A 13,886-nucleotide genomic window follows, 5' to 3' on the forward strand; every position below is an offset into this window, starting at 1 on the left:
TATACACACATATACTGTAGACAGAGACAGAAGGCTATAGATGTGTATGTGTGGATATATAAAAAATATATAGATGGGAATAATAGTTATCTAGCTAGCACCTTTCTTGCTACTCGGAGCACTTAAGCTACCACCATTGTGTAGCACCAAACTGGATGATGCAATGACAGCTATTCTTGCGTCAATACCCTCAATGCACATTAGGTATTAGGTGGTGAAGTGGTGACAGAGAGCCAATTAGGGATGAAAGATGATTGATGGACTGAAAGCCAGAAGTCTACGTGACCATCATCATCAGGTCCTTCCATTAAAACCCTAAATCCAAAGAGGACTGTTTGATTTATGTTAGGTAGAATGCCCAGAGGGGACTGGGCGGTCTCGTGGTCTGGAACCCCTACAGATTTTATTTTTTTTCTCCAGCTTTTGGAGTTTTTTTTTGTTTTTTTTGTTTTTCTGTCCACCCTGGCCATCGGACCTTACTTATTCTATGTTAATTAATGTTGACTTATGTTTATTTTTTATTGTGTCTTCTATTTTTCTATTCATTTTGTAAAGCACTTTGAGCTACATTTTTTTGTATGAATATGTGCTATATAAATAAATGTTGATTGATTGATTGATATATGCTAATATTAATAGCACTTCTGCTAAAAGCACCATTAGCAACTCCTGTAAGAATATATTCTCTTATCATATATTTTTATATTCGTAAAGTAGTATATGCATTGCACCTTTTTCACTTATGTTGTTCTTTTTAACCTTTAGCTTACAAAGCCATACTTACTCAGCCTATAAAAACTGTAAGAGAAATACTTGTAAATCAGACTGCACACATGCTGGCCTGTTACAAGAAGTGTTGTGCCACTCCCTCGGCAGTCACTCAGGTAAGAGCTAATAAGGTAGACTGCTCGTCAGTCTTTGAATAGTGCTTTACTTTACAATGCATTATTTATTGCTTATTCAATATTTTTAGAAAATGAGGAAACAACATAGTGATTAGTCTAATCAGTTATAGATTTTTTTAAATTGTTTTATTACGCAAAAAAATGTAAAGCATGCTTCCTTGATGCTGTGGACGAAACAGTAATTGGAAAAACAGGTTATTTTACTTGTGAAGGGGTCCAAGCTTTCCAAACTTTCTATTGTAGCAGATTTTTAAATCTTTAACTTGGTACTTGCAAGACTTAATGACACATTTCTTTAACAGTGGCCAATGAGAGTCATTTTCTTAAATAGCCTAATGACTTGTATGATTAGTGGCAACATAATTATTTTCAAAGTGGGCAGAATACAGTAAAAAAGGATTGGTTTAACTGGAGTGTCATGTTAGATAATAACTTTTACTAAACTCTTCAGAATGACAACACCTCTAGTAGCAGATGGCTGATGCTGGTGGTGATGACTACCGGCTTATGTAATAAAGAGCATGACATTCACGCTAGTCTAAAAAACGCCTTACAAGGATTGAGCAGGCAGGTGCAACAGACTTGTCTTTTTCATGTCAAATCATTATTGTTTCAGATTTTAAACCATATGATACGTAAAATATTTGTCTATTAGTTTACAAACCAAATGTTTGAAGAAAGAGATTGTATTATTATTTTTTTTTCAGGAGACAAAAATTGTCCTTTACTTTCTAAACAGATTAGAAATCAAAGAAAATCCACACCATCCTAATACCTTTTGAACGAATAGCAGTTGCTGTGTAGAAATAGTATCATTCTTACAGAATAATGGTACACCTGGAACCTGAAACATTGCTTTCATTGGTGTGCATTGGATTTCCACATTATTAACTTAAAATAAAAACGATGTGTCAAAGTGAAAACTAATCTCCTTTGCCACGGTTTAGAACATCTGTTCCTCAGGATAATCCTTTTCCTGCTGACTATGCTGCTCTTTACTGTCTAACCTCTTTTACTCTTTTAAACAGTCAGTGCATTCTCACAAGATCTTTTTAAAGTCCCTCAGTGCTTTCTGTTAATGTGGGCCATTTTTAAAGTGTATTTATTTACTGTACTTCAGGTATGTGACATATGAAATACATTGTATCAATAAAAAAATGTCTTGGTGTTTAGTATAAATTATTTTATACAAAATAAAGATTGACAAGTAAAATATTTCTTTTAGTCAAAATGACACTTAATTTGATTTTAACTGTATTTGGCAAACTGCATTTCTATATTTTTATTTAAGAAACTTTACCTTTATTTATAAGTATAGTACTGACTGAACATGGGTTTTCTCTCATTTAGATAGATAGATAGATAGATAGATAGATAGATAGATAGATACTTTATTAATCCCAAGGGGAAATTCACATAATCCAGCAGCAGTATACTGATACAAAGAAACAATATTAAATTAAATAGTAATAAAAATGAAAAGAATTAAAATAAAATTAATGTTCGCATTTACTCCCCCGGGTGGAATTGAAGAGTCACATAGTGTGAGGGAGGAACGATCTCCTCAGTCTGTTAGTGGAACAGGACAGTGACAGCAGTCTGTCGCTGAAGCTGCTCCTCTGTCTGGAGATGATCCTGTTCAATGGATGCAGTGGATTCTCCATGACTGACAGGAGTCTGCTCAGCGCCCGTCGCTCTGCCACGGATGTCAAACTGTCCAGCTCCGTGCCTACAATAGAGCCTGCCTTCCTCACCAATTTGTCCAGGCATGAGGCGTCCTTCTTCTTTATGGTGCCTCCCCAGCACACCACCTCGTAGAAGAGGGCACTCGCCACAACCGTCTGGTAGAACATCTGCAGCATCTTACTGCAGATGTTGAAGGATGCCAGCCTTCTCAGAAAGTATAGTCTGCTCTGAGCTTTCTTACATAGAGCATCAGTATTGGCAGTCCAGTCCAATTTTTAGACCATATATATGAATTGATATGTAATTAAACGTATTTGGTCGCTTAGGACATTTAGTAGTGAAGCAGCTGGTAGATGTTACCATTTCAAAAATGTATAGTTCTTTTTCTGAGTCACAACTATTGTGAGTTCTGTGTGCAGCTATGCATATTCTCCCTAATTTGAGGTTCTGTTTAAGAGATCTGGTTGAGTTTCACTTATGGAAGCGACTGTGTCAGAGCCTTTGGTATCTCCTAATTGGCTCCAAGTAAATGTGTATAGCATTGTTTGCTAAACACATAACAAACAAATGGTAAATTAATGGCTGATAATTATATTGCATATGCATTTTTATGTCGGGAAAAGCAGATTATGAAAATGGTGAATAACTGTTAACTGTTGTAAATGTTTCTCTTATTTTCTTAGTTAATTCTGCCAGACACTATGAAAGTGTTACCAGTTTATATGAACTGCTTACTGAAAAGTTCAGCTCTAGTAGGAAACACAGAAATTGCCACTGACGAGAGAGCTTATCAGAGACAGCTGGTGTTATCAATGGATGTTGCTGAATCTCAAGCCTTTTTCTACCCAAGAATCATACCACTTGTAAGTGAAAACTGTGTGAATGTAATGTGAGAGTGCGAACGCCATACAGGTTAGAGTGGGGGATACTGTGAAGACAATGCTATTTATGAGAATTTGTGGAAATGTTTTAGAAAGGAGCTGTACATTTTAATGCCTCAAGAAATACCATTTAATATTCTATAGATTTGAATGTACTGAAATTACTTTAATGTTGGTATTTTTTATGCTGGATAGTTTGCAAAATTAATCATAAAGCATCCTTTTGTAAAGAACAAACACAAAAATGCTGACAGTTACAGTACATCAGGTCCTTTCACTTTGTGTACAGATACATTTTAGACAGTCAGAACTTTAATTTTGTCTAACTAATCACAAACTCTCTAGGAGTTTATTTCATCAGGAATGTTATTGGCGTTTCTGTTTTCTTCTCCTCCACACCAAATGATCATATCTCAGTTATAAGGTTTATGCACATTGTGTTTAATGTAATTTGGGCACTTACAGTATGTATAAATGTGTCGTACTCCTGAAACAGAGCTGAAATTGAAAACAATATATATTATATTATATTTTCCCCAATGGGGCGGCACGTGGCGCAGTGGGTAGCACGGCTGCCTCGCAGTTAGGAGACCCAGGTTTGCTTCCCGGGTCCTCCCTGCGTGGAGTTTGCATGTTCTCCCCGTGTCTACGTGGGTTTCCTCCCACAGTCCAAAGACATGCAGGTTAGGATTGCATTGGTGATCCTAAATTGTCCCTGGTGTGTGCTTGGTGGGTGTGTGTGTGCCTTGCGGTGGGCTGGCGCCCTGCCTGGGGTTTGTTTCCTGCCTTGCGCCCTGTGTTGGCTGGGATTGGCTCCAGCAGACCCCCGTTACCCTGTAGTTAGGATATAGCGGGTTGGATAATGGATGGATAGATTTTCCCCAATAAGATTATTAGTCAAGCTTAATATGAATGTTTATTTCATTATATCAGGCAGAGTGGTGGTATTTACTTGTATCATGTGTTGTAGAGCAAGCCAACTAAAAACAAACAACCTACATAATAATCTTAAGGTAGGTGAAGTGAGGTATGTGAATAAATAATATGAACTCAAAACACAAACTTGGTAGAATGGCAAAATAGCAGTGAATACGTATCAGAACTTGGAACCAAAAAAATGAAAAAGACAAAAATTATAACAAAAACAATATTAATGAACAAAAAACTTAAATATACAAATATAAGAGGGTGAGTAAAGGACATACATTATATATAATGTGAAAACATTATACAGATATTTATGAACATAAAACAAGTAATAGACCAAAAAATACAAAATAATTGTACCATCCTGTTTTCTAAGCCCACTTAAACCTCAGTAGTGTCGCAGGGGGGTTGGAGTCTATCTCGGCAAGTATAGGGGGCAAGGTAGGAAAAAACCCCGGACAGGACAGTCGTCCATCGCAGCGTGAACACAAGCACATACCACACACACTCTAAGGCCATTTCAGTGTTTCCAATCCACCTAACCTGCGTGTCTTAGGACTGTGTGAGGAAAGCAAAGCACCCAGAGAAAACCCATGCGGACAACATGCAAATTTCATGCAAGGAGGACCAGGTCACGAAGCCTGCTCTCCCTACTACTGCAGAACTACCACTGCAACACCATGTCGTCCTTTCAAAAACTGTCTTAAACTCAAAAATGATAAACACATGAAAAATTAGAACAACAATGAAAAACAAAAATCAATTGTTCGTATTCATTCATTTCTGCATGTGTAAGTTTTTTGTCCCAGTTTTTGTTTATGCATTTAGTTCTTTACTTTTGTTACCGTGATTTTGTTTAGAATTTGTACAGGGTTCTCTGTTGTTTTGCTATTTGTTATAGAAGATATGTCATTTTTCACATTTCATTTCATCTCTCTTGTGATAATCATGTCATATTCTGTTTTTGGTGGCCTGCTGTATAGCTCATGTGGTTATGCAGTTTCCACACTAGTGTTGTTAAAGCGGTTGATTAATCTATCAATCAATCTTGATATTGTTTTGAAATGTGTCCATTCACTTTGCAGCACAACATGGATGTCAACAGTGATTTGCTACCTACTTCAGTCCGTTGCTCAGAAGAGCGCTTAACAAATGGAGGAATTTACCTTTTGGAAAATGGACGAAACATGTTCCTATGGCTGGGGCTGGCTTCCCCACCAGAAATCATTCAGGGCGTCTTTAATGTGCCTTCTTTTGCACATATCAATTCAGAAGTGGTAAGTATAAAGATTTAAGTGTGCTGGCTGAATCCAGAAATCAAAAAGTTTGTCTGTTGTCATAAAATATTTCTTCAGTGTATTTATTTTGTTTCATTTACCACAATGTTAGTCAGCCGCTGTGTTCTATAGAATACATCGCAGAAAGCATATCTGTTGTAATTTGTAGATCCATATGACATTTGCCAATGCAGATAAGAAAACCATTTCTTTTATCCTTACTTTATCAGCTCAAAGATGGCTCTCACTTTGTCTTTCCATTCATTCTACCTATCAATTACAGTTCTTAATCACTAAGATTCATTTTCCAAAATGTTAAATGACCAAAACATTGACATGTACCAAAACACACAAAATACGTCATCAGTAAAATATTGTCCCCATAAAGAAAGCACACTTGACCAATGCATAGGTAACCCCCCAAAATGCTATGTATTTGAACCAAAACAAGGCACACTATTTATTTTGCCAATATAAAATATACGCAGGTATATTCAACAAAAATTCAGTCTACATTCATATAACTTCCAAATAAGAAAAAAAAATTGAAGTCCTGTTCAGTAAATACAATGCAGATATAATTTCAAGCTATCTCAGCATCCAGCCTGTCTTCTCTGTTTGGCTACAACACTTCATCACCATCACATCTGATGTCTTATCTTCCAAGGCAGATGGGGAAGAATTTTCTTGAATTCCGCATCCACCCTTGGTGTGCTTCCACTGTGATGTCTTCACAAGTAGCATCCATTGCCTCCAGTAGACATCTGCTTGTGGGGCAGATGCCACCTTCATGCCAAGAAAGATTTTTGTGGGATATGCCATAGAGATCATATATATTGTGCTTAGCAGTCCTAATTCTCGAAAGAACTTTCACTTGTAAAGATGAAAGCTAAAATGGCTTCTACACTTTTCAGAGGTCTCATTACCAGAACTGAGGATGCTGAACCCCACTTAATGGCTTATGACTTATTAAGGTATGGCACCGAAGGTGCCTTGGTTCTTCTCTAACCTTGTCTTTTAACAATAACATTCACAGCCCTGTAGTATGCTTCCACTGTTATGAACCGCAGTCAACGTATAAGATTATTTGACTTCTTCTTTTGCAGACAACCCTACCAGTTATTGACAATCCATACTCAAGGAAGCTGAGGTCTATCATTGATACGGTCAGTCACCAAAGGCCTTACTCAATGAAGGTAAACCATACCAATATCAGCTCATTTAAATATACAGTAGATGTGTACAGTATTTGTTTTATTTAATGTAATTCTGAGTATATTCTTTTCAAAAAGAAGTCAATGCATTTACGTCTAGAAACTTAAGAAGAGTAATTACTATTATAATTAAAGAAGAATATTATTAAACCTTGTGAATGATGAATATATAAATCTCTCTTGCATTTTACCTAAAAATAACTCCTCAACACTCAATTAGTGTTTGCTTTTTTAAAATTCTTATTTACATTGCCATTGCACCCTTTGTGTGGATTAGTACTTTTATTTTTTTGTTGTATTAACACTTTTAAAATGACTTTTCCACACTTGCGCAGAATTGTATCAAAAGTTTGATTTATTGTGGTTGAAGTGGTTCCCCCCTGTCAATGTAAAACACTTTGGGTAGATTAGGAAAGCACTTATTATTATTAAAGTGTGTAGTTTTGGGGTGTGCACTTCTTATGCTACATTAACACTTTTAAAAAATGCCAGAAGACAGCAATGTAATGAATGTACATACCTTAAAGCATGTATGCTATATAAGCCAGTCTAAACTACGTATCATTCTAGAAATACAACTAAACAAAGCAGAAACATGAATGTTGAATAGCATGAGTTAGAATGTAATGGGCTCTAGACCAAAAAATTTAATTAAATGCCCATTCATGTTAAATTAGATTACATTCAATTTAAAAATGACCACCATCAATAAGACGCATACATAAAGGCTCAATAATCATAATTAAGTTTTATGGAGTTGTGGAAATGGTCACACAATTTACCTATTCATTTATGTCAAGTAGACATGCACCTTAGTAAAGAGCTGTTGCAAAAAACATCAGCCATGCAATAACCGTGGGGTCTTTAGTCCTATTGGCCTTGGCGCAACTGCCCTACCTCTATATAGATAGATAGAACTTTATTTGTCCACAGGGGGAAATTTGGCTTTTTACAGAAGCTCTTTCAATAAATAAATACATAAATATACTGTATATGTTGTGAACGCTGGCCCTGGCACAGACACACGGACAACATATTTTCACCCACACACCGTTTATTTACAATACTATTATTTACAGTTTTTGCTCACGTGCACCCCCAGTGCCTTCTTGCACCGATTTCCCCAATGTCCAGGCCCACAGTCTCTGTGCCTTCCTGGCCGCCTCCCGTCCTCTCTCTCCACCTCTGTCTGCTTCCTCCCGACATCCACCAATGACTGGAGGGAGGCGGCCCCTTATATAATGGTCCCGGATGAGCCCCAGGTGTTCCCGGTATCCCCTCCTTAGCCACGCCCCAGCGTGGCGGAAGTGTCGGCTGTCCTCCTGGCAGCTCTCCGGGCGCCACATAAAGTCTTCCCCCCAGCATTTCCTGGTGTGGCGGAAGTGCTGGGCTCCAGGGACAATTAGGCACTGGGGCGCCGCCTGGCGGTGGCCACGGGTCCCTACAGGGCTGGGCTTCAAAGCCCCCTACCCGAGGCCCCTGCATAACCAGGACGGACGCCCCACTCAATCTGGAGGAGGCACACGCCTCCTCTGGTCCTCCAAAGCGTCCCGGCCGGGCTCCAGCCCCGGCCGAGGACCACACAGGATAAACCGGCATCGTGGCGCCGCCTGGAGGGGACCACGGGCCCCTACAGGGTAGGGCTTCCATGCCCTCGACCCGTGGCCCCCAACAGAACCAGGACGGACGCCCCCTTGCGGTCTGGAGGAGGCACAAGCCCTCCTCACGTCCTCCTGGGCATCCCGGCCGGGCAATGTAAAACCATACCATGGTCTGAACACAGACCAGAATTACTAAAAAGGAAGAAAAACTTAAAAAGAAACAAGAGACAACTTCTTACTTGGCAGTCCCAGTGAGGCGCCATTGATGTTGGTATAAAGGAGCCCCCATATTGTTTCTTGACCCACTTCTGCTGAATAATGAATTGGCTGAAAGTCCTCCATGGTAGTGTGTCAGAGAGAGGATCTATAGCATTGTTCATAACGGCACTCAGTTCTGTTTTAATTCCCTCGTTTGCTACGACCTCCAGGGGGTCCAGAGTGTGTCCCATAACTGAGCCTGCTCTTTTAATCACCTTATTAATCCGGTGGGCCTCTCATGAAGTTATGTTACCAGCCCAGCACACTACAGCATAAAAAATTGCACTGGCCATCACAGAGTTGTGCAAGATGTGGAGGATGTCACTTCCTAAGTTAAAGGAACACAGCTTCCTAAGGAAAAAGAGGCTGCTCGGCCATTTCTCCTATAGTTCCTCTGTGTTCTGAGACCTATTCAACCTTTCATTGATACTTATAGGAGTGGACCACCTCAACATTCACTAACTGAATAGGGGTCACGTGTTGAGGCTCTTTGTTGCGGTGAAAGTCAATAAGCAGTTCCTTCATTTTGCTAATGTTAAGGTGCAGACAATTTTCTTTGCACCAAGAAACAAAGTTCTCCACCTGACTCCTATACTGGTTCTCACTCCCCTTATCAATACACCCCATAAATGCAGAATCGTCTGAGAATTTCTGCCTATATTTCTGCCACTAAAATTAACATATTAATATTATCTGAGGGCAGCACAGTGGTACAGTGGTAGTGCTGCTGCCTCACATTACGGAGACCTGAGGTTCACTTCTCGAGTCCTCCCTGCGTGGAGTTTGCATGTCCTCCACGTTTCTGCGTGGGTTTCCTCCCACAGTCCAAAGACATGCCGGTTAGGTACACTGCTTGGTGTATGTGTGTGTGTGTGTGTGTGCACCCTGCGGTGGGGTTTGTTTCCTGCGTTGCGCCCTGTGTTGGCTGGGATTGGCTCCAGCAGACCCCCGTGACCCTGTAGTTAGGATATAGCAGGCTGGATAATGGATGGATATTATCTGATGAAATGATTAGATAATATGAATGCAAAAATGTTTAGGATTGCAATTATATTACACTATTATTTAAACTTGTATTATTTTTGATACATAACAGGATTACAAAGTAGGCTGTTTTAGTTACTGGTATACTGCCATAAAGCAGTCAAACAGACATTAAGTCTGACATTTATGAATCTCTTATTTTGGCTCTCTGTCCATTAATAGGATGGATGGGAGTTACAGTCAAACCAAGAAAACAGCAATTGAATACATTTGAATAAAGTGAATAAACAATTTATATTGGGCATTTATTTAATTAATAATTAGTGTTGCCTTTGTTACATATTAATTTATGGACTTAATTTGTTATTTCTCATTTTACATTGTGGTGATATATTTGACTCAGCACATGTGTAACTTAGGTTCATGACTTTTGGTTTTACCCTTTTTTATTTTTAAAGTTACTTTTCAAAATAACCAAAATAAACTACACCTATGGTCTTTCTTTTCTTGCCCATTTATCAGGATGTTCAAATGCACTTTGGTTAGCCACCACCACAAAGACAAAGTGAGAAGTTAACAGCTAATTAAGATTAAAGATGGCACTAATGAGGTCTGTCAGCTCCTTCCCAATCTGTCCACTGGTGGCTATCATCTCAGTCAGAGCTTCCACAATTTTCAGCTGCTCTAATTAGTAACCAGAAAAAGAGATCTAAATCTTTCATGTCTGCTTTATATATGCGTATAAGATGAAAATACAAAGTTGTAATAACCTCTCAACAGTTTTTCCAAAACTAGAATGTGAATTTCTTGCATTTAACATTTTAAATACATGTACTGTAGCTTCATTTCCAAATGTAACACAAGTACTTTGTTTAAATTTAAGCAATATGGCAAAATGTGAAAACTATCCAAAAAAATTGTGAGCTTATTTAACTGAGGATACTGTAGATCAGCAGAATTTGGAAAAATAATAATTTATAATAATAAAGTATCTATCTATCTATCTGTAAGCAACCAGGTAGTGTGGTGGACAGTAAGACGTTAAGAACTTTCAAAACTCGACTCGACTGACGAGCTTTGTTGGGCTGAATGGCTTGTTCTTGTATAATGTTCTAATGTTTTCTGTGAAAAATCATATAATTGATGTTTATAATAATTTGATATTGGAGGTAAGTCAATGTTAAAATTTCCAAAACTAGAATGTGAATTTCTTGCATTTAACATTTTAAATACATGTTCTGTAGCTTGAGGGCAGCACGGTGGCACAGTGGTGGCGCTGCTGCCTCGCAGTTAGGAGACCCGAGTTCGCTTCCCGGGTCCTCCCTGCGTGGAGTTTGCATATTCTCCCCGTGTCTGCGTGGGTTTCCTCCCACAATCCAAAGACATGCAGGTTAGGTGGATTGGCGATTCTAAATTGGCCCTAGTGGGTGTGTTTGTGTGTGTCCTGTGGTGGGTTGGCACCCTGCCCAGGATTGTGCCCTGTGTTGGCTGGGATTGGTTCCAGCAGACCCCCGTGACCCTGTATTTGGATTCAGAGGGTTAGAAAATGGATGGATGTACTGTAGCTTCATTTCCAAATGCAACACAAGTACTTTGTTTAAATTTAAGCAATATGGCAAAATGTGAAAACTATCCAAAAAAATTGTGAGCTTATTTAACTGAGGATACTGTAGATCAGCAGAATTTGGAATGTGCTTTTAAAGAATTTGGAAAAAGATGTAATGTTTATTATCAATATCTATCACATTTGCAATAGCCACACAAACAAATATGATTTCTAGGAGAAAGACAAATCAACTGTTAGTCTGATAATTGACATAAAGACACAGTCTTGCCAGTCGTAGCTCTGTGGCATGGATGACCTCGGAGAGTAAGGAGATATCCAAAAGGAAAGAAAAGTATGAAAAAAATAAAATAATAATAATAAGAAGAAGGATACATTTTAAGTTATAAAATGTCTTACCCATGCTCAATATTAAAATGTTCACCAAAATCACCAAAGAAAACAGAAAAACAATCTCATAATAATCTCAAAACAATACATAATAAATTAAATTTAGTGTACTAATAAATGTAAAACTATACTGTCCTATTTAAATCTACCTAAACAAAGGTGTGCTCTGAAACAATACAGTGTTTAACATTTGAACTGTAGTTTTTTTATTTTATTTTCATTTATTTTTTACTTTATAGTAATGTGTCTCTGAATGCCATAAAAAGTGTCATATTTACTGTCTTGGACCACCATGATACTAACAGCTATATTATTGTTTTCTGCAGCTAACACTTGTGAAGCAAAAAGAGAAGGCAGAACTGAGTTTCCGACAGTTTCTTGTTGAAGACAAAGGCTTATATGGAGGAGCTTCTTATATGGATTTTCTCTGCCACGTTTACAAAGAGATCCGGCAGCTACTAACATAATTCTCAGAACACGATTTCCATGTAATCATTCTTTCATTATTGGATGTTATTCTTTTGGCCCTATTTTGTAAAACAAGGCCAGTATTTTATTCCAGCAAATCAAACGCATTTGTTTACAAACAATATCTTTTTTTTTTTTTTAATAATTCATCAAAGTCCAGGCCCTTTGTACAGTTAACCTAGAGTGACCTAAATATTAATAATCTTGGATATTGTTATCTCATGGTGACTCCATTTGACCAACTAGAAATGCTTATATGGCATTGCTGCTTTTAATACAGTGTATTTTTGTTATTGATAACACTTAATTATTATTTTGTTTATTTTTTTGTTGTTTGATTATGGAGAAAACACTTGCTTTTTCTTTACATGCTATACATATAGTGCTACAATTGTACACAAAAATTGGGACTTTATTTAGAAATATATTTCATTAGTTTAATACTGTCAATCTATCCATCTTCCAAACCAGCAGGGTCATGGAGAAGCTGAAGTCTATCCAGGCAAGCATTGGGCACAAGGCAGGGACAATTTCTGGACAGGTCGCCAGCCCATCATGGTACCATTAATTAAACACAGAAATATACTCTAACCTCCATCTCTAAATCTCAATATACACTGTGTTATCCTTCTTTATTTATTTTAGGCCTAAAGAGAAAATGCCATATATGACATGATGGCTATGCGAGTGCCACCCTGGTCTGTGTTGTCATCATCCTTCTTTGATGTGGTGGTTATAATGACCAGTTATGTCATTCTGCTGGCTTCCGCTTTTAGCACAGAACTTTGTACTTGAATCCATTTATTCTCAGGCTCATTGGCACATCTCCATGAGTGCAGAAAAGTCAGAGTTGATCCTTCTAATAGCAAACACACAACAGTTTTCACTTTGACCAGGAAGCTGGTGTGTTGCAGGGTGTACTCACTCACACATACTGCACATATTGGTAATATTTAGGGTTGGCATTCGGACAGTTGGGCACTAAATTATTAGGGTATCATACTGTTATAAAGGCAAGAAGATTGACCTGTAAACTCCACATAGAAGCTGTGCCAACATCAGCAATCCCCAGGTCACTGGGTCATTTGGCATTACAGACTACAGTACCATTTGATAATCCACAATATTGTAAACATTAAAACTAATTTTCATTGTATTAATAGTTTATGTTTAACAAAGTAAAACAGTATGCACCTTTTTATTCCACAAAGTATAATACATGAAATTTTAATTTCAGCTTATATTACAAAATTCCCAAGCAATGGCTTAATTGAGTTACTGATGAAAATTACACAGGGTAAGCAGTTAAAACAAATGTTTCTTATTTTTGTCTTAAAATACGGCTGGCTCCAAATGTTCTCATCTTTGAAGTTCTTAAAAAAAATAAAACATTGTACAGCATTTCCAGTATTCATAATTTGACATTTCTATTTAATAAAATGAGCTTCATTACAACTGCCAGTGTGTTGTCATTATTACTTTGTGCTGGAATAAAAAACAGTGGCTTCTACATATATGATTTCCACCGAATTAAAAAATGTTTAAGGAAGGTGCAGTTCCTATATATCTGGCAGAAAATGATTTGATACAAAACTATAAATTTCATTTTTAATGGTGCCTAATAGACTTAATAGAGCATTGGAAAAGGTCAAGAGAAGTGACTAGGCTGATTCCAGGGCTACAGGGGATAAATAAGGAAGAAAGATTAAAAGATCAGTTTAAGCAAAACAA

The 13,886-nt window shown here is 37.7% G+C and overlaps 1 protein-coding gene across 1 annotated transcript in view; it reads left to right on the forward strand.

Annotated features, from left to right (window-relative positions):
- The window catches only part of sec24d (SEC24 homolog D, COPII coat complex component), an 83,511-nt gene extending 69,901 nt beyond the window's left edge, over window positions 1–13,610 (forward strand). Inside the window, exons 19-23 of the mRNA XM_039759606.1 lie at window positions 766–884; window positions 3,275–3,454; window positions 5,485–5,676; window positions 6,783–6,872; window positions 12,014–13,610. Coding sequence (XP_039615540.1) covers window positions 766–884; window positions 3,275–3,454; window positions 5,485–5,676; window positions 6,783–6,872; window positions 12,014–12,154 — 722 coding nt within the window. The 3' untranslated portion in view covers window positions 12,155–13,610. The remainder of the gene's footprint in view (window positions 1–765; window positions 885–3,274; window positions 3,455–5,484; window positions 5,677–6,782; window positions 6,873–12,013) is intronic.
- Window positions 13,611–13,886: the final 276 nt, after the last annotated feature.

The sequence above is a fragment of the Polypterus senegalus genome, chromosome 7 (genome assembly GCF_016835505.1).
Source record: "Polypterus senegalus isolate Bchr_013 chromosome 7, ASM1683550v1, whole genome shotgun sequence".
Lineage (NCBI taxonomy): Eukaryota > Metazoa > Chordata > Cladistia > Polypteriformes > Polypteridae > Polypterus > Polypterus senegalus.